The sequence below is a fragment of the Mytilus trossulus genome, chromosome 4, assembly GCF_036588685.1.
Source record: "Mytilus trossulus isolate FHL-02 chromosome 4, PNRI_Mtr1.1.1.hap1, whole genome shotgun sequence".
Classification (NCBI taxonomy): Eukaryota; Metazoa; Mollusca; class Bivalvia; order Mytilida; family Mytilidae; genus Mytilus; species Mytilus trossulus.
Genome location: NC_086376.1, coordinates 16728874 through 16755851, shown reverse-complemented (window position 1 = coordinate 16755851; position 26978 = coordinate 16728874). Strand labels below are relative to the sequence as shown.

Here is a 26978-nt window from a genome sequence, read left to right as displayed (position 1 = left end):
TTTTTATTCACATTTCCGTAAGGATGGATTAGGGTGCCCGACCCCAACTTTGGACAAGATTTTAAAAAAATCTAAGCTGAACAACACCCTGGACTTCTCTTGAACTGAATTTTAATGTGCGTATTGTTATGCGTTTACTTTTCTACATTGGTTAGAGGTATAGGGAAGGGTTGAGATCTCACAAACATGTTTAACCCCGCCGCATTTTTGCGCCTGTCCCAAGTCAGGAGCCTCTGGCCTTTGTCAGTCTTGTATTATTTGAATTTAAGTTTCTTGTGTACAATTTGGAAATTAGTATGGCGTTCATTACCACTGAACTAGTATATATTTGTTTAGGTACCAGCTGAAGGACACCTCCGGGTGCGGGAATTTATCGTTAGATTGAAGACCCGTTGGTGACCTACCGCTGTTGTTTTTTCTATGGTCGAGTTGTTGTCTCTTTGATACATTCCCCATTCCCATTCTCAATTTTATTCATAATTTTCGATTTTGTTCTAAAGTAACTAAATTATACAATTATGTTGTTTTTTATTTGGTCGAGTTGTTGTCTCTTTGACACATTCCCCATTTCCATTCTCAATTTTATACATATATTCAAAATAAGAAAAACAGCATCCCATTTGAATTTGTTCGATACTATATGGCTTATTGACAATTTAAAAAAAAATCAATATAAAACAAGAGTGCACACACTGAAATGTCTCGCCTTCTTTACTAATCCTTGATACTATCTTGATAGACCTAAATATAAAGCTTTATTACAACTGTCACATAAACTCAACATTAACCAAGAAAATGAAACATTGATCAATGAACCATGAAAATGAGGTCAAGGTCAGATGAACCATGCCAGGCAGACATGTACAGCTAACAATTTTTCAATACAACTATTGCTTATAAATAAAGAAAAACAGACCAAAACACAAACACTTAAAACTTAGCAATGGACCGTGAAAATGAGGTCAAGGTCAAATAAAACCTGCGTAACTGACATATAGATCATAAAATATTTCCATACACCAAATATGGTTGACCTAATGCATAAAGTATTAGAAAAATAGACCAAAACTAAAAAATTTAACTTTGACCACTGAACCATGAAAATGAGGTCAAAGTCAAATGACACCTGTCAGCTAGACATGTACACCTTACAATCATTCCATACACCAATTATAGTAGACCTATTGCATATAGTTTAAGAAAAACAGACCAAAACACAAAAACTTAACTATAACCACTGAACCATGAAAATGAGGTCAAGGTCATATGTCACCTGCCAGTTGGACATGTACACCTTACGGTCCTTCCATACACCGAATATACAAGACCCATTGCTTATAGTATCTGAGATATGGACTTGACCACGAAAACTTAACCTTGTTCACTGATCCATGAAATGAGGTCGAGGTCAAGTGAAAACTATCTGACGGTCATGAGGACCTTGCAAAGTACGCACTTACCAAATATAGTTATCCAGTTACTTATAATAAGAGAGAATTTAACATTACAAAAAAATTGAGCTTTTTTTTTCAAGTAGTTACTGAACCATGAAAATGAGGTCAAGAACATTGGACAGTTGACTGACGGAAAGTTCGTAACATGAGGCATCTATATACAAAGTATGAAGCATCCAGGTCTTCTACCTTCTAAAATATTAAGCTTTTAAGAAGTGAGCTAACACCGCCGCCGCCGCCGGATCACTATCCCTATGTCGAGCTTCTGCAACAAAAGTTGCAGGCTCGACAAAAAACAATAGCCTTGGCCTTGTTTTTTATAGGAATACCTGTTCAAGGTATAAAAATAGATAATGTGACGTAATTTCATGTACTATAATGAGCATCTACCGGGTTCTTTAAAACATGATTAGCCTATCTAATCGAATGAAAAGAATCAAGGGGAAATTGGTCATGGCTTCGGAATAGCAATGCAAATAATTCCGTATTGTACAAAACAAACAAACCAAATATTAACATCAACAATTCTTTATTTGAATTTTAATTTTAAGAAATGTGTTGCTAGATTGCCTCCAAATTTGCGTCATTTCTTCAGAGAGCTCGAACGACTGTGTTTTGCTGTTTTCCAGAAAAGAAAAAAAAAAAAGACGCAACCCCAAATCGACCTCATCGTTTGTTAATTTTATTGTGACTTATTTCATACTGTAGGTAAGGAAAAAATGCCATAGGTATCACTGTGAGATATTTAATTATTTTTTAGCACATACTCGCCCACAGAGAGGTGAAGATAGAATTGCACAGAATCTTGAAGAAAGAATTTCATTGTTTAGACCATCTAGGTCCAGATTTACTGCTACCACTAGTAGCAGGCAGAAGAATAAAAAACCCAGGACATGGACTTGTGAGTTCGTCTGTCTGTCCAACAGAGACGCCATTAAAACGCCTACCGGAGAAGAAAAGGTGGTGCTGAAAAGAGCAGGCTTGGGAAACAAGAAAATACAATTTTGTTTAGATGATAGTGAAGAGCTCTTCACAAAAAAACTATTTAGCGAGGAAGGATTCAACAAGTTGCGAGATTGTGGTGGGTTTGAGCTTCTACGATGCCAAAGCAATTGCAGATTACTAGAAATCATATCTAGTAAATATACACCAGAAAGTTTGAGGTCAATAATTGGTGGTCAATCTAAAATTTACATTCGACCAATTCAAGCAAACTTATCAATGAGTGCAAGTCCCGTTGTCCAGATTGCAAATACATCGGAAATAAAAGAAAAATGCAGATTTTGCGAAAAAGATATTCTGATAACAGATCTTAGAGATCATTTGAAGGATTGTGATGATAATGTACAAAATGTACAGTCAACAGAACCTATTGCAGAAATACAAAGCACATCTAGTTTTAACCTTCCAACAGAATTTGATTCGGTTGACAATTCAGATGAAGATCTTCCACCTTTGCATTTAGCTAGAAATAATAATGAAACCACTACTGAAATGACGGGACAGACTGAAGATCTATTGAAGCGAACAATAAACTCTTGCATAGATTTCTGTACCGAACATAAGGTAACAGATCCTGTTGACATTCTTCGGCACATACAAGAGAAAATTGTTTGTGGCCGAGACCTGGATCTTTCAGATGATGCCACAACTAATGATGGTGAAACAAATTTTATTTTGGTTGATAGGGATACTTTGTTGCAATCGGCTTTTGAAGAGATAACTGCCCTTACAGATCTTAGATTGACTTTGCAAGTACAGTTTTATGAGGAGGTATAGTTTTATACTTGTATCATTAATTTCAATTACTAGTATACCATATGCAATGTAGCCCATGCAAAATGTTTATGACAAGATGAGGCAATATATTAAACAAAGCCTATAAATTATACCATTGTTAATTTTGAAACACAAAAGAAAAGTATTTAGTCTGAGATTTATCCCCAGCTATTGATAAAGTTCATCCTAGGTTCTTCCCCGAACGGAGTATGAACCCACTCTTCTGTAGCAGTGAAATTATTCAAAATTTACTTGATATGAATATTCCATGTACAATGTTTTAACCAAAATATGTCGTTTAAACTTCTTAACTTATTTTTGGCATTTACGTCACAACGTTTACCATTAAAGACGGTGGCATTGACCGCCAGATCAAATTTGTCCAAATCATCAATATACCAGGATAAATAATGGTTTACATTAATGTTACTTAGTCATGTACCGATGTAGTCCCTTCCTACTCCAGCAGGAGCTGGGCTTTCAATTGTTCACTTTCACTTATATATATAACCTACTATGTATTACATCTGTCGTCGTTATTAAATCTTTTATATTCATCTTCTTCTGTTTTTCACTTTCTTTCTAAGAACTATACAACATAAATTTTTTTACAGTTAGTTAAAAATGATTTGTGCACATTAAATGTTTTGAAACGTTATAAAAATGATGTCGATAAAGTGGTAAAGATGGCAGATATCCATGGAAATCCTATGCGAGGAAAACACATATGCATCTGCTTCTATGAAAATGATTAGCAAATACTAACCTGTAGCTCTTTTTCAGGCCAGACACTTTACCCTTTGGCGACATTTTGAGAAACAAACCAAAACCAGTTAAGCCTCGGTCACACCTTACCGGATAGCTCGAACGAACGCCTAACGGATAACTTTTTTTCAATCCGTTCATGTCCGTTAGACGTCCGTTTTTATCCGTTAGACGTCCGACCATATCCGTTGCATGTCCGTTAAGCGTACGTTTTATCCGTCGACGTCCGTTCTGTCCGTTGGAATTTTTTTAGCATGTTCAAAACTTTGAACGGACGTCCAACGGATAAAATGTCCGTTGAACATCCGTTATGCGTTCGTTTTATACGATACTCGTCCGTTTCGTTTCCGTTTTGTAACCGTTACGTGTCCGTGGGACGTCTGGAAGATTAATTCACCAACGGACTTCTACCGGACGTTTAACGGATGTCGAACGGATGAGAAACGGACTTCTACCGGACGTTTAACGGATAAAACGGATATGAAACGGATAAATGCAAATTAAAAATTTCGCGTCTGAAATGCCAATTATTGGTATGTCAGATTTCTTAAGGTTCATGAATTCTTATCATTCATAATCGATCTTAGAGTAAAGTCACGTCTTCACAATCAAGCAGTTCTTATTCAGGCCAGACACTGCATTTTGGCGGAATTTTAAAGAATAAACCATAACCAGAAACATTTGAATATTTATGCGATTTACATTTATTATCATTGTCGCCTTTGGTTTTTCCGGATATCTTGTTCCTTCATTTTATCCGGTACGCTTCCGTTAGGTGTCCGTTTTATGCGTTACTCGTCCGTTGGATGTATGTTCGACATCCGTTCAGTCCGGAACGTGTCCGTTTCTCGTACGTTGCATATCCGGTGTGTGTCCGTTATGCATGATCCGTTACACGTCCGTTTTATTCGGTCAGTCCATTAACGGACTCTCTACGGATAACTTTTTTGTCAACGGACAACTTTTATTTTCATCCGTTAGGCGTCCGTTCGTGCTATCCGGTAAGGTGTGACCGTCGCTATAGATGTGACCACGTTAGATAGTAACATTTAATGTTTTCAATGTCGGGCTCTTCCAATGCAATATTTACAAAAAAAATCTCTATTTTAGGGTGCAGTTGATTTGGGTGGACCACGAAAGGAATTTTTTGCAATTCTAATGAGAGATATCAAACAGAAGTATTTTGATCCAGTTAAGGAGTGGTCAAAAGATTATGAGGTTATTGGGAAGATATTTGGTAATTATTTCTCACTAGATTATGCATATGTTCTTCTCGCTATATCTATTATCTAGATTACTTAGCTCGTAATTAGTTTCGGATCAATTTTTTTTGCTGACTGATTAAATTTTGTAAGTCGAAATTTATTGTGGGAGGAAGAGCGGTCTTCTCATTCATTCGTATAGATATTTATATATTTCTCGACAAAACATTTTTATATGATCTAGTACTTATAAATGTTTTTTTAAAACATATTTTCATAAGTAAGTAATGTTATTTTGCACTCGATAATATTTGCGTATCTATACGTAATAAGTTCGGATATCAGTCACACGCAGAATGTACGTGTCCAGAAATCTCTGCGGCAACTACACCTGTATGACATCTCATGGTAACACCCAATATATCTCTTACTTAATTCTTGGGTATTATTTTAAAGGGTATAAACACACTTATCATGTATTATATTTAAGCTTGGAACATAAAGCAAGATAACGAAATAATTGAAAAATGTTATTTTTAAATAACAGTCTCAACTACTCTGTATTTTAATATACAATGTATCCTATATTTATCTTTCTGCTTCTGTTCTAGCTCTCAGCATCCTTCAGAATGGAGCTCTACCACGAATCATGACAACAGATCTGATAGAAGAACTTTTTGAAACGGAGGAACCAAGGCAATTTGTAAAAGACCTTCGCAGGGGTCTTGATTCTTTGGGATTTTATCAGGTACAGCTATAAAATTGAGAATTGAAATGGGAAATGTGTCAAAGAGACAGCAACCCGACCATAGAGCAGACAACACTGAGCAGAAGGTCACCAACTGGTCTTCAATACAGCGAGAAATTCCCGCTCCCGGAGGTGTCCTTTAACTGGACTCTTAGCAAATATATATTCTAGTATAAGACTTAGTAATAAGTTCTTGATATTTTGTTCATAGATGTGCCTTAAAAAACAAGAGATACTGATAAAAATAGGGTAGTCTTGACCTACATTTCACAAATGAGTGACTGATTAAAGGTTTATGATAGGGTTCATATCTGAGATACAACTCGTAAAGAAAGAATGATATTTTATCAGGAGATGAGTCTTTAATAGTCAGAATCGAGGGTCCTAAAAATATGTTGTCTTTCACATAATGTTCATGGATGAACAAATAAGATGAAAGGCTGCGTTTAAATCCATATCTGAGATGAGGAATACAAATATTTTGTCAGTATATGCATTTTTGATAGTGCTGAGTTTCGAAATCAACTCGTGAAAATGAATTCGATGATATTCCTTTTCATTAGCTTCAATTAAAATATATTCGATTTCATCAACTGCACAATATAAAATAACATCTTATAGCATTATCAAATAACTACTAGTTATTCGAATGAACCAGTTCTGGCAATTTAAGATTTGAGTCATCTCAATATACAGATTATACTATGCACTTTTTTTTTTACCAAAAACCTCCATATTACCGGCCCAAAAATGTGGTGCGTGCACCAATTTACTCTCCTGTTTTTTTTCTTTTCAGTTGGTCAGAAGTTTACCCTCATTAATCCACTTGTTCACACCAATTCAACCAACCCCGATCACTTTCAAGAAAATAACAACTTTATTGAAGCCTGAGTTTGCTGCAGAGGGGTCAAATCGAATGAAAGCCGAAAAAAAAGTCTATTCTAAATTTCTTAAATATTTAAGAGAAGCTGCTAGTAAGTATTAGATTTAATAATACCCGATTTATGACTTATAGTAAACGTAATGGAATACTCATTTGGTACGAGTCCAAGTCTTTTCGTCGCTTCAGTAGTTTTTAAACTCCTATAATTGACATAGGTACTTAGGTACAGGACCTATTCACGTCGATCACTAATAAACCAATATACTTGTTTAAAGTTATCAGAACCCGCTGTTGATAGTGAAATAGGATTTGATAGCACAGAGAAAATACATGTTACAATGTACATCTGGTATATTTACATTAATATGACACAGAAAAACGCGAAATTTACTGTGAAAAACAAAATAATATCAGATTATAAAAAAATGAGAGGAGCTAAACAAATAGATTGTCCAGTCCATAAGACATACTAATGAAGTTTTTATACCATGCAAAAAGAATAATCCAGTGGTTATTCTACTTCATCAAAACCCTTTGACCGCTATGTAACACATGCACAAAGGCGTATCAATTCAATCTTTTCAAAGTGTCTGTAACATCAATTTTCGAATCATCCCATATATATTTTGAGCAATGTACGAATCAAAATATGTAGGGCCCAAAAAAGCACGGTTTAAGTTCATCTGTTGCCGAGTATCAACCACTTTTGCTATCGAAGAACAATTTTTAAATGAATCCTATGGAGGTACTGTGCATCTAGTATAGGCTTGTATGAACCTTACTATATTTCAGATTTTCGATTCACATCTCCCATAATATGAATTTATTTTGTTTTAGGTGGAAGAAGGGGCGATGTTAACTTAGCCAAAGTTCTGAAATTTGCAACCAGTGTGGAAGAGGAACCAATATTAGGGTTTACATTGCACCCAAGTCTACATTTTTCAGAGCGTAAATCACATCTACCCACAGGCAATACGTGCATCAACCGACTAATGCTAACAGTTCCAGAGAATGGAGGGAAGCTTCCTGAAGAAGATGTCTTGTTTAACTTTTTCGGTTACGCTTTCTGCAATGCTTACTATGGATTACAGTAGTCAGATCTTGAGTTCAATTACATTATGTGTATTTTGTTAATTACTAGCAGAAATAGAAAACACTGCTCCTCGTATAGAACATGTGTTTATACTATTAGAAAGATATTAAGACAGATTTTAAAAATTTATGTACTTCAAATATGATTTGAGTGTTTGTAATTTCCCTTAGCTTGATTGAACAGGAGTCAATACATTCCAGTATTGTATATTATATATATGTCAAAAATGACAGTTCCTTGAATCAGTTCTTAACAGCAGTAAATGAAAAACTGTTCTATCTAAGACATTTATCTTAAGCATGGAAGTGTTCATATATTATAATTGTATCAGGACTATAATTATGGTTAGAAATTTGTTAATGACGTCTAAGATTGTATGAAGTCTTGTGTTTTACTTTGACGATTGAACAATTAGTTTCATTATTTTGTAACTCATGTATGAATTAAGCTTGTTCCCATGCTTATATTTTGTTAAACTATAGAGCCATTGCTCTTGACTCTAAAATTTCAGGCATATGATTGTTTTTACTTAACACTGAAGAGAGAAAAGAATCATTTCTTCTGAATCTTCACGTGGACCGAGTTTTATTAAACTTTTAAGATGGGGTTTCATTGAAATCTATGTTCTTGTTTTACCTCACATATCAAAAAGAAGATGTGGTATGATTGCCAATAAGACAACTCTCCACGAGAGAACAAAATGACACAGAAATTAACAAATATAGGTCATCGTACGCGGGCCTTCAACCATGAGCAAAACCCATACACCGCATAGTCAGCCATAAAAGGCCCGGATCTGACAATGTAAAACATTTCAAACGAAAAAAACTATTGCCTTATATAAATAAATAAATGTACATAAAACAAATATGTAACACATAAACAAACGACAACCACTGAATTAAAGGCTCCTGACTTGGGACAGACAGGCACATGCATACATTTTGTCAAACTTTCAATCTACAGTGAATATTCTACTTAGAATACTTTTTAAAGCAATTTAGTATCTCCTGTGATATAATATGTGTTGCTTTTATTTCGTATGTCACATGCACCTGTGCATCTATGCAAATAAGTTATGTCATGCGTCCAATATCGAAATGTTCTCGTATGAAGGTGTGAAAATTATATGAAGTTAAAATACTTGTTAAAGAACTTGCTTTTTCACTATTTTTATAAGGTTTGGATTAATTTTTTTATGATAGATTGATTTACCATGATATCATCTCCATTTAACCATATTCTAAAGTATCTGGTTTCGGACATTATTCTCTATATCAAAAGACAATTAAATTCTAAATCAGGACAATGAAATCACCTTGAAAAAAGAAATTTAATGAGAGACTGAAAATCTCAAAGTTGTATACAAACTCATCACTTGAAAAACAAGAATGTGTCCACAGTACACGGATGCCCCACTGGCACTATCAAATTGGAATAAATTCTCTAATTTGGCATTAAAATTAGAATGATGTTATCAAAGGGAACATGTACACTAAGTTTCAAGTTGATTGGACTTCTACTTTATCAAAAAATACCTTGACCAAAAACTTTAACCTGAACTTTGCACTATCATTTTCTATGTTCAGTGCACCGTAAAATTTGGGTCAAAACTCTAATTTGGCATTTAAATTAAAAAGATCATATTATCATAGGGCACATGTTTACTAAGTTTCAAGTTGATTGGACTTCAACTTCATCGAAAACTACCTTGACCAAAAACTTTAACCTAAATGGGGACGGACGCACAGACGGACGGACCAACGAACGGAGGCACAGACCAGAAAACATAATGCCCCTCTACTATCGTAGGTGGGGCATAAAAAGACAACCCATTTCAAAAGAAGAAAATGGTCGAAACTATAAAACAGTACATGAAAGGCTTCATAGATAACTACAGAAGGCAATTTGAACCCCATCTGAAAACGAAGGCGAAAAGCGAACCCTGGTCTACAGAATAGTAAGCATTTAACATTCCGCATGTGACATCCGTCGTGTATGAGTAGAAAGAAACCAACTAACTCGTGATGACTATAGGAAATTTGCTTGAAAAGGGATGATTTCAATTTCACCGCTTTGAACTCTTGGTCCCTTGTAAGTAGCGACTTCATTCAAGGAAATCATGATGGAAAAAAATGATTATATCACATCAACTGGGAGATATACTCATATGAAGGTTTTATTAGAATTTTGCTACATAGCAATGAAAAATTCACCACTGGGAAGCTGCAATCATCGCGTGATCTTTCGGGGATTTCGCCTCCTACCCAGAGGTCCTCTGCCCTGGGGTGGCTGAGACTCGGTGGGGGCATTGGCTTCAAAACTCGGTCCTACCCAGAGGTCCTCTGCCCTGGGGTGGCTGAGACTCGGTGGGGGTCATTGGCTTCAAACTCGGTGAGAGTTTTGAAGCCAATGCCCCTACCCAGAGGTCCTCTGCCCTGGGGTGGCTGAGACTCGGTGGGGGTCATTGGCTTCAAACTCGGTGAGAGTTTTGAAGCCAATGCCCCCACCGAGTCTCAGCCACCCCAGGGCAGAGGACCTCTGGGTAGGAGGCGAAATCCCCGTAAGCTCAAAACCATCACAAAGTTTGAAGCCCTGCTGTAAACTATATCTGTAGGTGTTACACCACTAATTCGGCCCCGGCCATAAAGCACATACCAGAAAGTAGTACATATTTAACACAAAGATAGTTCCTACGCATGAGTGTAAGTTTTGAAATATGTAGAATATTTAGGTATTTTTGTTATCACATGACAGCTTGAGGACTGGTGATCATTGTAGAACACTTTTGGACTTTTAATTTTAAATATTAAAAAAACTGCACTAAATTTAAAAAAGAGGGTAAATGTTGTCTGTTTATCAGATCTAAAGTACCTGTTTTGGTACATCCGAAGTTCCGGGAACCAGTTCTTTCTTATATGCCATTATGTTGATTTTTTTCAGTACAAGACACCATAAAGTATGCAATTGCTTTGAAATGCAATGATTGCCACTTCATTTTAACTTAAAACAAAGGAGATGTGCCTGCTTGAAACAGAGGAATTTAACATAGAAAGCAATGGGACCATGAATTAGTGGTGTACTTTGTATTCTCCTACCTTATTCTATCGCAAGTCACTCTCGTCAAAACTATGTTAACACTATTCTAACGAAAAATTTCGACATTTTGAGATTTAAAAACACGCTGAGAGTTAGACATTGAACTCGGAAATATTTCACAAAAACACACTGCGATTAAAAAGACTGAAAATTACGCAATGCAAATTAAAAATTAAACACTGATAACTGAAAATTACAAACTGAGATGAAGTAACTGAAAAATTCGCACGGAATTTTGTAGTTACCCACCGACATTTGTGTGTACTTTTTATGCGCTCATATAATAGACCACTTTCGAGTTCATCCGTCACCGGAAAAAAATCGTCAATTATACGCGCTTTTATCACCGTCATTTGTGCGTTTAGGGGCGTCGTCACTTCCTTCCAATGTTGAGCGAGTGGTTGGAAAACTATAATTCTATATTGTACGAATTATTCGGCAAATTGAATTCTCAAAATTGACAATCAATACTGCTGTCATTAGGGAATTGTCAGTAAGTACCTACAGAGCAACCATTATTTCTAGTTTATCCTGCACAAAGATGATCACTAAGACGCTTGATGAACGTAAATAGTGCAGGGATACAGGCGAGCCCCTCTATCTGGTAAATGACGTCATAAAGGCGTGCATAATTGACGAGTTTTTGACGGTGACGGATGAACTCGAAAGTGGTCTATTAGCATACTGAATCTGACACCTAGGGGACACAACTCGTAAATTTTTAATATGGCGTTAAATGTTTAATAAAAACAAATAATTGATTCAACGTATAGAAAAAAAACTGTCCTGACTAAAAGAGCAAGAAAATACCCTTTTACTTTCACAAAATATAACCAAATAGTGAACATTTTTATCAAAATTTAAAAAAAAACCACTTGAACAAACTGTTCAAAGAGAAAAATGCAGTGACATTTAATGCCTATTATATATACTACTGTAACAATAGGAATAGGCCAATGTCATTGAGCTACAAAACTCTTCTGTAGGCGGATACACAGTTAAAATTAAAACACAAAAAAAAGAAGTTCTTTGTTAGAGAATAATGTAAGAAAGGCGAGATAAGTAAATTTGAATTGTTTACACCTAATACTGTGGGCTTTAAAAGTTTAATGAATGTGCCTCATATCGGAGTAAATGCATCTATTGTATGTATTTTTACATATACAATGTATTATCAAATTCAGCGTTGGTGTGTATGTAAACTTTTAAGCTATAGTACGGTACCTAGAAACAGTCGATTCTCGTGGATTATTTTTTTTGCATAAATACCGCCGATAATCTTAAAAGAAAGACCAGATTTATTCTTAAAACATCAGTTTGCATCTCTGACTCTTGATAATCTCATCAAAAAAGAAAGTGGAGTACACATTTTTAGGCCCAGGCGTGTTTGAGTAGGTTGTTCTATCTATACTTATATAACTTCTCTGTAACCTTTGTACTTGCATGGTTTTATGAGAAATCTATCTATAAAAGAAACGTATACAAGAAGCATTCGCCTCAGAATATATTTACATCTATTTATACTTCTACGTGTGTCTTTTTTCTATTTATTTCATCTCCGTGTATCTTTTTAAAATCTAAGTGTGTAATTTTGAATTTTCAGTATGTAATTTAGGGTTGTAAAGTGTTAAATATTAAAAAAAATTATTTTCAAACTCAAGACTTGGAGAAAACGCATGGATTATTATTTCATTTGTAACTGGCTTTTAGATAGTTTTCAGTAACTGCGAGTACGTTTTTTGAGTTTAATCAAGGCAACTAAATTTTAGTTTGTTTTATATTGTACTGTTAAATAACTGTCCCAGGTCAGAGGACGGTAGAGCGCTCATAAACTTGTTTTAAATCACCCATATACCTAATTTGCATGTCGCAAGTCAGCAATCTGTGGTGCAGTGGTTGTCGTTGGTGTGTGTCATATTTGTTTTTCGTAACGTTTCTTTTTTTAGTAGACCGTAAATTTCTGGTTTGAATTGTTTCCCATTTTTCATATCGGTGGCTGAATTTTTGTCTCATGTGCAATCAACCACATCTCCTTATTTAATACATTCTATATTGAACCGAATTGTAAAAGAAAAGGAATATAGAATACAAATATTGTAAACTGTTTTACTCAGTTTGTTTTTACGAAATCAAGTAGTGCTTCTTTTTTTAATCAATCTGAATGTTAAAAGACTTGAAAACAAATTTGAAGCACGACACGTTTCTTAAACAGAAAAGTTGCAAGCATTGATTTTACAATTAAGAATTCCTCTCAATAATTTGTACTGCTTGGTGATAAATATCGATTCCATAATATGAAGATGCCCAATTACTGGGGCAATGTAAGTTAAGTTCTTCTTGACAAATTGCATTTACTGAAAAAGCCCTGGAATCTAGAATTGGCCTTGTATCTTGTATACCGTCGTAGTCATTAAAATTGTCCTCATAATTGCCCTCAGTTCCATAATTTCCAATGTCCAAAATATCAAAATCTGTTGGATTATTTATCATTCCTGCTGTAAATAATCGGAGAGGCGACGATTTTGCAGTCCTTATGCGATGTTTTCCCCATGCCTGTGCCCAAACGCTCAATTTCTCATTTATTTTTGGCAAAAAAACGTGATGCAGCGCATACATCTTGTTGTCATCTGAAATATCAAGAAAACACTCTTCTTCCATGAAATGAAAAAGATCATAATAGTAGCACAATACCCCTTCGAACACGTCTCTCCACAACCTTTCGATTCTCTGATTGTGGCAGCTTTTCCCGGTAATCATACTTCCACGGTTTGGACCGCGCTCTTTAATCATGAAATCAGCTACTAATGAGTTTTCCTGTCCTTTATCTGAGCGCACACGTAAAGGTAACCCGTAATTTACAACAGCAGTTTTGAAAGAATCGAGGACTGTTGTTGCTTTATTATTGTCACGGCAATTAAGAAAAGTCACAAATCTGCTAAAACCATCTATTCCCCCTAACACAATGAAATTCCATCGGATTAGCTTGTGATTACTGTCAATATGCCAGATGTGATTAACACCATCCACGTTGTATATTCGTCTATGCAATCGTCTCTTCTTTCTGTCCTTTATGCCAATTTCATCAATTCGATGTAAGCTCTCTCTTATACGTGATCTTGTCACCTGTTAAAAATTGAATATATAGATAGATCATAGAAAATTAAATAGAAGAAATTATTAATTTCAAATTAAATAATCAATTTGACCGACAGTCTTTTGCATATTTAGAAAAGAAGAAGAGACAGACAGACTACCAGTACATGCACAACGTCCAATGTGCATGTGACAGTAGTTAAACTACAATGTAATTATGTATGCTACATGTAATAACTAAGTATTGCAATAATGAGCATTTATGGTTAAAGTATTCAGATTCCAAAGAGATACCATGCATTGTAGCAACTAAAGTAATATTTTGTCGTGCCGATCTAGTGCATACTTTTATTAAGAGATGAGCCTATCTGACGTGTTCCCTATATCATATGGCGAAGGTCGGTTAGCTGTAACAGCCAAAAATCATAAACGAGACAAATTAAAAAGCACATACAGAGTACACTCCGTTTATTAACGAAGAAAGTCATATTTGATGATGTAAATGAATTATGTTATCAATCGTACTTTTATTAGGGTCAAATGCAATACTTCATCAAATTCTGTAAATGACAAACACTAAGCTAGTACAGTGGTCACAACTAACGTGTTAGTATTAATGAGCTACACATTTAAAATAAAATCATGTGTTGAACTTGATACATAACATAGTCTTGCCTTTATGACTCGTCAGGAAATACAGTGGAGATCACTTCTAACCTCTCATTAGAACTGTCAGAATAATCTGTCATAGAACTGTTCTAACCTGTCCTAGAACAGTTCTAGCTAGAACTGTTCTACCCTAGAACTGTTCTAGGTAGAACTGTCAGGATCAGTTCTAGGTAGAACTGACTAAATCAGTTCTAGGTAGAACTGTCAGGATCAGTTCTAGGGTAGAACTGTCCAAATCAGTTCTAGGTAGAACTGTCCAAATCAGTTCTAACCGTAGAACTGTCAGCAGAATTGACTAAATCAGTCAGGACTGTAGAACAGTTCTAAATGACGTCACTACAGTAAGGGCACTTTAGAATTAAGAAGAAATAAATCACTTCCAATTACTTTGCTATTTAATAGCAGATCATTTTCTATATTTTTTACTAATCAAACGTTACATGTACACATATCGAAGTGAATTGAAGGTTATCCAACTCATCGGAGAAACATTTTTATAAGATTGCATTGAAAACATCATTGTTTACGTTTCTTCGTAACGTTCCCCGTCTTTAACAGTCTCTTCATAAAACTCAGCATTTGATCAGGCCTTCCTAACTTCCGGATAGGCGCCATATTGGAAAAAACTGGACATACTCAGAGAGGTAGGTCGTCAATTTGAAATGTTGAATTAAGAAAATCGAGCAAACCAATTTTGCATTGGATTAGTGTGTATTGTACTGTGAGTTAAAAATTTTGAAGTTATCATATTTTTATAAACAAAATTATTATGGTTATTGAGAAAAAGTTCAGGATTGCCAAGAATGTTGCGAAAACACATGTCTGATAAAACCAAGTCTTGGTTTTATGAATTTTTGACAATTGTTCGTTTTTGGATAAGAAATTTCTTTAAATTAAAGGTCCGATAAAAGTTTAATATGTTTTTGAATGTTTATATGGCAACAACATTGCAAATCGGATGCAAATTATGCATTTTGACGCACATGTTATGCCGCTTCATTGTTATGCAAATGAGCGACTATAACCGGTTGTTTGTGTACTTAAACACACAAGATGTATCATTGAAAACGTGTAGGCATTGTATGGTATGAATATTTCAATATATCTGTAATCCTGATCCTGATCCTAAGGTCAATAATTGACACTACTGTTCTCTGTGTGCTATCTTCCTCCTCTTATGGTACACCGTTGCTCGAGGTAATATCTCGCGGTACTTTGGTATACTTGTTTAGGCGCAGGATCGGGAATCAGGGATTGCAAGTTCTTGGAATCTCCCTGATTTTGTAATATATTCCCCTACAATTTGCGATGTTGCTTCGTAGGTTTCTCTTTTTGGTGGTGCTAGTATTGACTGTATATTTGTTGGATCGATGTTAAGTAGTTCCATTTGTATTCGCATGTCCTCTCTTTCTTGTTGGTATCTTGGGCAGTATAGCAGGAAGTGTTCTGATGTTTCTTCTTCTCCGCATTCACAATATGGCGTGAGGGATTGACCGATTTGGTTTCTGTATTTGTTAAGTCTGCTGTAGCCCGTTCTTATTTCTGACAATATTCTTCCTATTTGGTTGTTAGGCTTGTCTAGTTGTGCGTCCTTACCAACGATAGGAATTAGGTTGAAAAGCTGTCTTCCAGTTTCACTAATTGTCCATCTGCTTTGCCATTTGAGTTTTGTAGACATCTTGACTGCACATCTTACATCTGACATGGTTATGACATTATACTGATCATTTAGTGATGAGGCCTCTTTTGCAGCGTCTTTTGCCAACTGGTCCGCTATCTCGTTCCCGGCTATATTAGCATGGCCTGGGATCCAAGATAGGGTTGTTAGTATGCCGTGTCTTAAGAGCGTTCCCATGCATTCTTTGATATCAGTAATTGTGTCGATGTAGTTAGAAGATTTCCAGTTCAGAGTCAAGATGCCTACAGCAGTCTGGCTATCTGACAGTATTTTAAGCTCAGAAAACTGGTCCTTTATAGTCGTTATACAGTGCTCCAGGACCATTAGTATGGCTACTAGTTCAGCAAGAAGTATCGATCCTCTATTAGCTACTGGCCTCTTTAGACTTATGCCTTGGCTATTTCCAGAATATACTACTGCTCCTGCCCCACATGGTCCCGGGTTACCTTGACATGAACCATCAGTGAATGCCACTACTGTTGAGTCTGTGCTGTCTCCTAATAGGTCCTTTACAACCTGTTTACTTTCAACAGTTTGTTCGGCTGTTCTGTTCTTTGAGCTACCTAGACGACTCCAATAACTTGGTGATCTCCTTAGCATGACATCTACACCAGCTTTGTATGTGAATTCTGGTTCTATAAGTTTGATGTCAACTTTTGTGGCTTTGAACATGTCTATGGATTGGTTTATAGCTTTACCAAATGGAGAATCCTGTTGTTCATAGGTTGCGTTGTTTGTTAAATACTGTTCTAGTTGTTGTTTAATTGGTTCTGCTATGTTCTTTGATTGTATTTTTGCCAGTTCACGTACTGATATTTCCTCTATTCTGAGGTCTATGGGTTGTATGTTGGCTTCAACTTCCATTGCCTCTCTACCTGATGTTCCTGGTAGTCCTAGGCATATTGACAAGCCTTTTCTTTGTACAGCTTCTAATTTCTTCATATTCTCTGCAGATGTTATTTGCCAGACTGGGCATGCATACTCCATGATAGATCTAACCATGCTGTTGTATATTTGGAGTAGTTTTGATCTTGATATTCCTCCCATGCCCTTAATATCTCTAATTACATATATTGCATTATTTGCCCTCTTCTGCATCAGATTGATGTGGGTGTCAAATTTAAGCTTCTCGTCTAGAGTTACTCCAAGTAGCTTCGGTGTTGGACTATATCTATAGGAGAAGGAGTTGACTTTTAATGTTTTCTGCTCTGCATCTGTGTTGCCTTTTGAGAATAGGCATACTTCACACTTTTCCAGGTTTACATTAATTCTCCATTTTTCTGTCCATTTTAAAATAGTTTTGACATCCTCTGAAGTTCTTTCTTTCATTTCCTTTATGTCTTTCCCCTTATGCCATAAAGTGCCATCATCTGCAAACTTGCAATTTTCTCCTTTTGTGTTATCCATTATATCAGCTATGAATATGTTAAACAAGGTGGGTGAAAGTACTGACCCTTGTGGCAAGCCGATTTTGGTATCAAATTGTTCTCCAAAGAAGTTATTCAGCATACATCTGGCTGTTCGATTTGTGAGAAAGCTGTTTATCCATAACCAGGTTTTTCCCTTTATCCCAAGTTTATTGCTCAATTCAATTGCTCAATTCAATACATTAATTAATTGTTACATGTACTTTGACAGAGAGTTGTCTCATTGACAATCAATCATAAGTGCCATCCTTTTCTTCTTATTTATCTGTATATATTTTTAATACACACACATTTATATTATATGTATAATAATTTGAATTCAAACAAGTATCAGATTTTGTTCAGTTTCATTTCATTGGACATGGGAGGACACAATTTAGAACAATTACTCTCAAAAAGGGGGGGGGCACTACCTATACAGAAGGTGAAATATGCTGCTGGAATACATGAAGGTCATCTTTTCAAGCTTGAAAAATATATGTGGATAGGTCTGGAAAACTATCAGAAATATATGATTACATCATTAAGGTTCATCATAAGGAATTGAAAAATATGGCCGTGTTTACACCTAAAAAATTACTATGAGTACAGACATACTGGTACATCCAGGAAAATTTTAAGGCATGGCAGGAACTAGATATATTAAAGTTATATGAAGTCTACGTTTCAGAAAATTAAAAACTTACCTGCATTTTGATGTGCATTTTTTTCCAGTCTGCAGAAGATAGCAAAATAAACAAACACCCGAGTTTCATTTGATACGGTCCACTCAGTTACACAGTTTAAACCTGTTAAATCACCTATTGTTTACAGGTGTCTATTGTCCATCTATTGTCCATTTAAATCAATACTACTCACAACATTGATTATATGAGGGGAGCTTCTCAATCGTTTTCACTACTTAGTTAATTTTTGCACCCTCTGCAGGAACGAAAAAAAATGGATAGCAAAATCTAGAAAAGTTTATAATTTTCTGAAACATAAAATGCATTTAAAATTTATATATCTAGTTCCTGCCATCCCTTAAAACTGTTGCAGGTGTAAAGGTTAGTCTGTACTCAGAGTAAAATTTGGGGTGTAAATACGGCCATTTTAGCCAAAAGGTTATGATGAACCTTAAAGTTACAATAATTTCTTCGTCTCTCATCCTTCTTGGTGTTACAAGCTGTTTTTTCAATCTCTTTTTACACATTGGTATTCCACTTTTTTATTGCAGAGCATTAATATTGACAGGAAACCCAAACAATATAGGAAAAGGTTACATTTTCACCTATATCTGTATTCATCATGTTGCAAAACAATATATATCCATGTCAGATTGGTGAAGTTATTTCACTCAAGTATGGGTCCTTTAGCTACCCTACACTATGATATTTATTTATTCTTTGATTGATCCAGTACTTTATAGTCATGTCCATATTCATATTTTGTCTTCGTATAATTTCAGTCAGTGGAAATACTAGACACAACATCCTAGCTGGTTTTCCAATTTGTCCTACAGACTATGAAAACACTGCTGTAGTTCTTTGATTCTTTGATAACTTGTACATGTTGTTGTGATGTAACAAATCACTTTTCATAAACTACATGTACAAAATGAAAGACAGAAGGTAAGATATTAAAGTTATACTCAAATAGTTCTTCATTTTTTGGGGTCAAAGGCGACAGGACACCCTGCCACTTTTTAAGAACATCATCGATTATTTCAATTTATTTTTTTAGATTGAAATGATTTTGTAAAATTTATGTATTTATGATAATTTGATAAAGCTTAGAAAAATGTAAGGGTTTTGTTTTAAACTTTTTTTTTTATATCTGCAATAAAATGAGAAGTGTTATTGTCTTTAGACATTTATATATAGTTCACATTTAAATTGTTCTTTTAAATTGCATATTGTTATTTTTTTCTTTAAAATAGATTTGCTTTTTGCTTCATGTATAACATTATAATTTCAGGTTAGAATGCAGAACTGGTGAAGATGAAGGTTATAATTGTGATCTACATATTGATTAATTTGAAGCAGAATTTGTTCTTAAGAGTGAAATAAAAAAAAACAGTTTGTTTTAGAAAGATGTTCCACTATTACCACAACAACAAAAATATTCATTGTTTGACTGAGAGATAAAAATGTAAATAAAGAGTACTAGACACTTAATTTTCTTTTTCTATTCAATTTTTTTAGTAGCTATATACAGCTATATTACCAAGCTCCAATTAGACCTATATTTATTTAACCCTGTTTCCAAATTATTTGAAATCTTTGGTAATCTTATTCAATTATGTGGTCCTGAGATATTGGTCTATGTATCTAGTTCTGACAGTTCTTGTTGTGTTTTTTGTTTGACTTTTAAGATACATGGTCCTAGACTCTTTGCTATAGGATGATACCGTATGTATGTAGATATCCCTGTCACATTGATCATTATGGTGTCTTTAAAGGTAGTGTTGTTTGTTGGTGTATAATCAGGATCCCATCACATCTAACAAGAATGTGTCCTCAGTACACGAATGCCCCACTCGTTCTATCATTTTCTATGTTCAGTGGACCATGACATTGGGATAAAAACTATAATTTGGCATTAAAATTAGAAAGATCATATCATAGGAAACATGTGTATTAATTTTGAAGTTGATTGGACTTCAACTTCATCAAATACTACCTTGACCAAAAACTTTAACCTGAAGCGTGACAGACGAACGGACGCACATACCAGAAAACATAATGCCCCTCTACTATCGTAGGTGGGGCATAAAAATGCAAGTGTCAAACAAATAAAACTCAATATGACCAAAAGCAAACAGAGTTTCAAACTACTTACTTAGAACAAAGTCATACAGAATGAGAATGTGGTTGGCTTACACATACTGTACATGCAAATTCTCCTGTAACTTGTGACGGTGTAACAGCTTAACATTGAAGAACAAACAGTTGACACACAGAAATGTCACCCTTATAAAAATGAAAATATGTGGTAAGATTGCTAATGATTGAAAAAGACAACTCTCAACCAGAGACCAAATGCATCTACTGAAAAATGACTCATAAATTGTGTCCCTGCATGCAAAAGGTCTCTGGTCAATAAACCCTGAACATGGGCTGGTCTAAAAAAAAACTCCATGACTTTTAGTATAAGATGTGCTTCAGTTAATACAACCCGATGCATATCTAGAATTTGTAAAAGTGGTTTGTGGAGGGGTCCCAAAGCTAGACGAATTTATGAGTGAAACCTGCAAAAATCTTGACTGACCCTAAATGAAGCTGGTCCCAAAGCTAGACGAATTTATGTGTGAAACCTGCAAAAATCTTGACTGACCCTAAATGAAGCTTAATGAGAGGGGTGCGAGCACCCTAACTACTAAGTTTTATCCAGCTTCTGACAACTGCATTCCAAATATTGTGGACATACGATTTATGGATACATTGCTGACTACAGCTTACGGTTCATACCTAGCTGTTTATTTTGTCACAGCTTCAAATCGTCATAGTTAAAAAAAAAGTCATCGAAGATCTGCAATCCAGATTTATAAATATGCAAATTATAGAATTAAGGAGACAATATATATCAACAAAATTTGTCACTATAAATTGGGTTAGATCCACAGGCACTTGTCTCAAAAAAAAAATCCTGTATACCTTAATATAACACGTGTTATATTAAGGTATACAGGATTTTTTTTTTGAGACAAGTGCCTGTGGTTAGATCCGCCTATCCTGATTCAGTGAACAATACTTCAGATAAAGAAGCCAACTTGCATAAAAACTGTATATATATATTTCTGAATCTGCCACTGATTTCTATTATATCCAACGTCTGTATACTCGCATTATTTATATTTATATTTTATTTTATTAACATAATATTGATTTGAAAAGAACAGAAAGAGGTGAATAATGTAAGAATAAAATAGAAGTTTCGATTTAATAATATTGCAGATAGAGCTGGCTATTATACAGGGGCGGATTTAGGCGGGGGGGGGTGGCGGGCGTGCGCCCCCCTAAAATTTGCAAAGTATGGGTTGTCTTCAACTTGTTTCTGTATCAGAAGAGACCATTCCTTCTTAACATTCAAAGTATATAAAACAGTCAGTTTAACCAGGGACTTTCTATACTATTAAAGTAACTAAGTAACAGAATCAACTGACCTACAATTTATTCAAGTTCTATAAATATTATATACTTCAAGGAATGTGTCTGACTGAAAAATGAAAAAAAATGTTTTAGCAGTTAAAGTACAAACAATTGTTACATTGTATTTGCCGTTTTTATAATCAATTTCTTTGATAATCGAAGTGCCGAATTATGTTTACCGTAAATACATGCATGGCCGTATCCCCACAAAATAAAGATAACTTCGTGAATGTATCTCATTCTGATTTTAGTGGTTTGTGGCGAACACAGTATATGTATATATAAAGTCTGGCACGACTTAATATTAAAATATATAATGAAAGGACAATTGGAAATCACGGCGAAAAGTGGAAATTTTCGTTTGCGAAATCTAATACTAGTATCTAGTATTGGTCATGTGAGCTGATGTGATCTGTCTTGTCTCACTTTGCTTCCGTCGATCCACCCGTCTATCTGTCAACTCTTTACATTTCCATCGTCCTAACCAAGTTTGTCGATGATGGTGTTATGGAGTGTTAAAGTAATTCTTAAGTGAACCGGTTTCATTTCACATAATTTAAACCATGTTGAATGGCTAAGACACGTTGACGATCTGCAAACAAGGGCTTCGTATTTTTGTGATGTTTCTGTTTATCACATTTACCAGCACCAATGTCTTTCAAGGATATTTATGACCTGATATTGATATATTGATTATTTTAGAAGTGCTGGTGTCTTTAGTGTAGATTGGTCTGCACACTCAGTTTGCATAGGAACACAGAATCAAAATAAAATGTTCGCATGATCTTCACCTTCTGTTTTGGGTTGCAGCTTTATAAACTCTATCATAGATATGCAGAATGAATCTCTTCAGGGGCGGATGCAGGAATTTTCGAAAGGGGGGGGGGGGTGCTAACCCAGGGCAAAGGGGGGTGCAAAACATATATCCCGATACAAATGCATTGATCGGCAAAAATAAAGGGGGGATGCGCACCCCCGGAACCCCCCTCTGGATCCGCCACTGCTCTTACATGTAGTGCGTAAGTTATTGGTGTTAGGAGTTTGTTGAAGATTTTTCAAGTTTTTAAGAGACCTTGTCATCATAACTGAGAGTTTTTTCGCGGAACAGGAACATATATTGTTTTACATCTGTCCGTCCATGATACTAGTGATTGTAGATTGTTGTCAGGTTGGATTTAGATGGTTTCTACTTGAAACTTTAATTTCTTGCTGACTGTACCTCACAATAGTTCGAAATACCTACATTGCACCCCTTTAGAAGAATATTTAAAAAAAAAATAACCTCAAAAATGTTTGCCTCGCTCCGATCGGCGAATATAAACATTGCCCCCCCCCCCTAATCTGAAATCCTGGATCCGCCCTGTTATCTGAGGCTATAATTTGATTACACTGTCATGCAGAGGAGCCTTATATATAATTATATATTATAATACCACTTCACGGAGTCTCTTTTTAGTATCTAACATATTTGGATGACTTACACCAAATCACATTGATTTCGATCTTTGGTCAGTTTTTATTTGTGGATGCGGGGGATCCTTTTCAAGTTCAACTGAGGCTTTCCAATGCAGTATTATAATCAATTTGATATATATAATTATGGAACGCCGTAGCTGCCTTATGTGTACTTGTTTTTAGATACGCTTATACTTTTCAATATATGCACATAGTTTTTCTATATATGCACATACTTTTTCTCTATATGCACATAGTTTACTTTATATGCACATAGTTTACTTTATATGCACATACTTTTTCTATATATGCACATAGTTTTTCTATATATGCACATAGTTTTACTATATATGCACATACTTTTTCTCTATACGGACATACTTGTTCTCTATATGCACATAGTTTACTTTTTATGCACATAGTTTACTTTATATGCACATAGTTTACTTTATATGCACATAGTTTTTCTCTATATGCACATCTGTTACTTATTCGTTTTTAATGCGCGGAGTATACGGTTGCACTTTGGATTAAATCGTTTTTCAATTGTGTTCATGTCTCTGGTGGTAACAATGTGTTCTTACAGATGAAATGACCCTATAAGCGCGATTGCAACCGTTCCAGTGCTCGGTTAATACCCTGTTACTTATTCACTTATAATACGTTTGTTGTACGTTGCACCTTTTAAAAAAAAAATTCAATTGTGCCCATGTCTCTTGGTGTAACAATGTGTTCTTAGAGATGAAATGACCCTATTAGCGCGCATGTACCCGTTCCAGCGCTCGGCTAATACCCTGTTACCTATTCGTTAATTATTCGCGTATAATACATTTTGTTATACGTTGCACCTGTTAGGAAAGGATTTTCAATTGTGTTCATGTCTCTGATGGTATAAACAATGTGTTCTTAAAGAGGAAATAACCCTATTAGCGCGTATGTACCCGTTTCCAGCGCTCGGCTAATACCCTGTTACCTATCTGAGACTTACTTGCTTATAATACGTTTGTTGTACGTTGCACCTTTTAGAAAAGGATTTTCAATTGTGTTCATGTTTCTGGTGGTAACATTGTGTTCTTAAAGATGAAATAACCCTATTAACGCGTATGTACCCGTTCCAGCGCTCGGTTGACACCCTGTTACCTATTCGTTACTTATACGTTACCTATTCACTTATAGTACGTTTGTTGTACGTTCCACCTTTTAGAAAAGGATTTTCAATTATGTCCATGTCTCAGGTGATAACAATGTGTTCTTAGAGATGAAATAACCCTATTGCTGCGTATGTACCCGTTCCAGCGCTCGGTTAATACCCTGTTACCTATTCGTTACTTATTCGCTTATAATACGTTTGTAATACTTTTTATGTGTAGTGTGGTACATGTATGTTCAGACTTATTTTTGTTTGTACGTTTTGGATAATTTTGTTTGAATATTCCATGTGTAATGGCAGTGTAAACATTCAGAGTTTGAATTTATTAGAATAGTAAATTTATCATTTAAGAGAAAGCTGAACTTGTCACAAAGCTGCCACCAAAAAATAGGGACATTGCTTTAATCTACAATTTTCTATGACAATGATAAATGTTCATTAAGAAGAGCAAATTTTTATCTTTTATTCATCATATTTGATTTTCAACCATATTTGTCAGGGTTCTCCAAGGAAAATATGTGCAAAAGCAGAAACATGTAAATACTTTAATTTTATATAACAGGTAACAGGTTATTTACCGAGCGCTGGAACGGGTACATGCGTGCTAATAGGGTAATTTCATCTCTAAGAAGACATTGTTACCACAAGAGACATGGACAAAATTGAAAATCCTTTTCTAAAAGGTGCAACGTACAACAAACGTATTATATGTGAATAGGCAAAGAATAGGTAATGAAAAGGTAACAGGGTATTAACCGAGTGCTGGAACAGGTGCATGTGCGCTAATAGGGTCATTTCATCTCTAAGAACACATTGTTACCACAAGAGACACGGACACAATTTAAAAACCTATTTTAAAAGGTGCAACGTACAACAAACGTATTATAAGTGAATAAGTAACAGGTATTAACCGAGCGCTGGAACGGGTACATACGCCATTATAGGGTCATTTCATCTTTAAGAACACATTGTTACCAACAGAGACATAAACGCAATTGAAAATCCCTTTCTAAAATGTGCAACGTACGACAAACGTATTAAAAGTGAATAGGTAACAGGGTATTAACAGAGCGCTGGAACTGGTGCATGCGCGCTAATAGGGTCATTTCATCTCTTAGAAAACATTATTACCACCAGAGATATGAACTTAATTGAAAATCCTTTTCTAAAAGGTTCTTCGTACAACAAACGTATTATAAGTGAATAGGTAACAGGGTATTAACCGAGCGCTGGAACGGGTACATGCGCGCTAATAGGGTAATTTCATTTTTTAAAACCCATTGTTACCATCAAAGACACGGATACAATTGAAAATCCTTTTCTAAAAGGTGCAACGAACAACAAACGCATTATCAGTGAATAGGTAACGAATAGGTAACAGGTTAATTACCGAGCGCTGGAACGGGTACATGCGCGCTAATAGGGTCATTTCATCTCTAAGAACACATTGTTACACCAAGAGACATGGGCACAATTGAATTTTTTTTTTAAAAGGTGCAACGTACAACAAACGTATTATAAGTGAATAAGTAACAGGGTATTAACCGAGCACTGGAACGGTTGCAATCGCGCTTATAGGGTCATTTTATCTGTAAGAACACATTGTTACCACCAGAGACATGAACACAATTGAAAAACGATTTAATTCAAAGTGCAACCGTATACTCCGCGCATTAAAAACGAATAAGTAACAGATGTGCATATAGAGAAAAACTATGTGCATATAAAGTAAACTATGTGCATATAAAGTAAACTATGTGCATATAGAGAACAAGTATGTGCGTATAGAGAAAAAGTATGTGCATATATAGTAAAACTATGTGCATATATAGAAAAACTATGTGCATATAAAGTAAACTATGTTCATATAAAGTAAACTATGTGCATATAGAGAAAAAGTATGTGCATATATAGAAAAACTATGTGCATATATTGAAAAGTATAAGCGTATCTAAAAACAAGTACACATAAGGCAGCTACGGCGTTCCATATATAATAGTTAAAACAAGTCATTGATATCATATTTTTGTTATTTACAAATCTTTAAAAATTGTAACTCAGTTTAAGCAAATCAATGCTTACACGAGGATACCGCAAGTGTTATACATATGATATCCAAAATCAAAATTATGCAAGTGAAAGCACCGATAGTTTTTCCGCCGGGGAAAAATGCGTACTGGATTTGTTACAGAATTAAACTGGTTTAAAAAAAACATTTTATGTAAATTTCTTGCTGAAATATAAATTCATTTTTAATACTAATACTTTTACTCGATTAATGAAATTTGTATATCAGTAGATTAATTTAAACGAATAAAACAAATTTAATTTATTTTTTAAAGTATCCCCCCCC

The 26978-nt window shown here is 35.1% G+C and overlaps 1 protein-coding gene across 1 annotated transcript; it reads right to left on the bottom strand.

Annotated features, from left to right (window-relative positions):
• Positions 1–16013: 16013 nt before the first annotated feature.
• Positions 16014–17870, bottom strand: LOC134716456 (uncharacterized). The gene has a single exon (XM_063579456.1). It carries the CDS (start codon positions 17868–17870, stop codon positions 16014–16016), a length of 1857 nt encoding a protein of 618 aa, XP_063435526.1.
• Positions 17871–26978: the final 9108 nt, after the last annotated feature.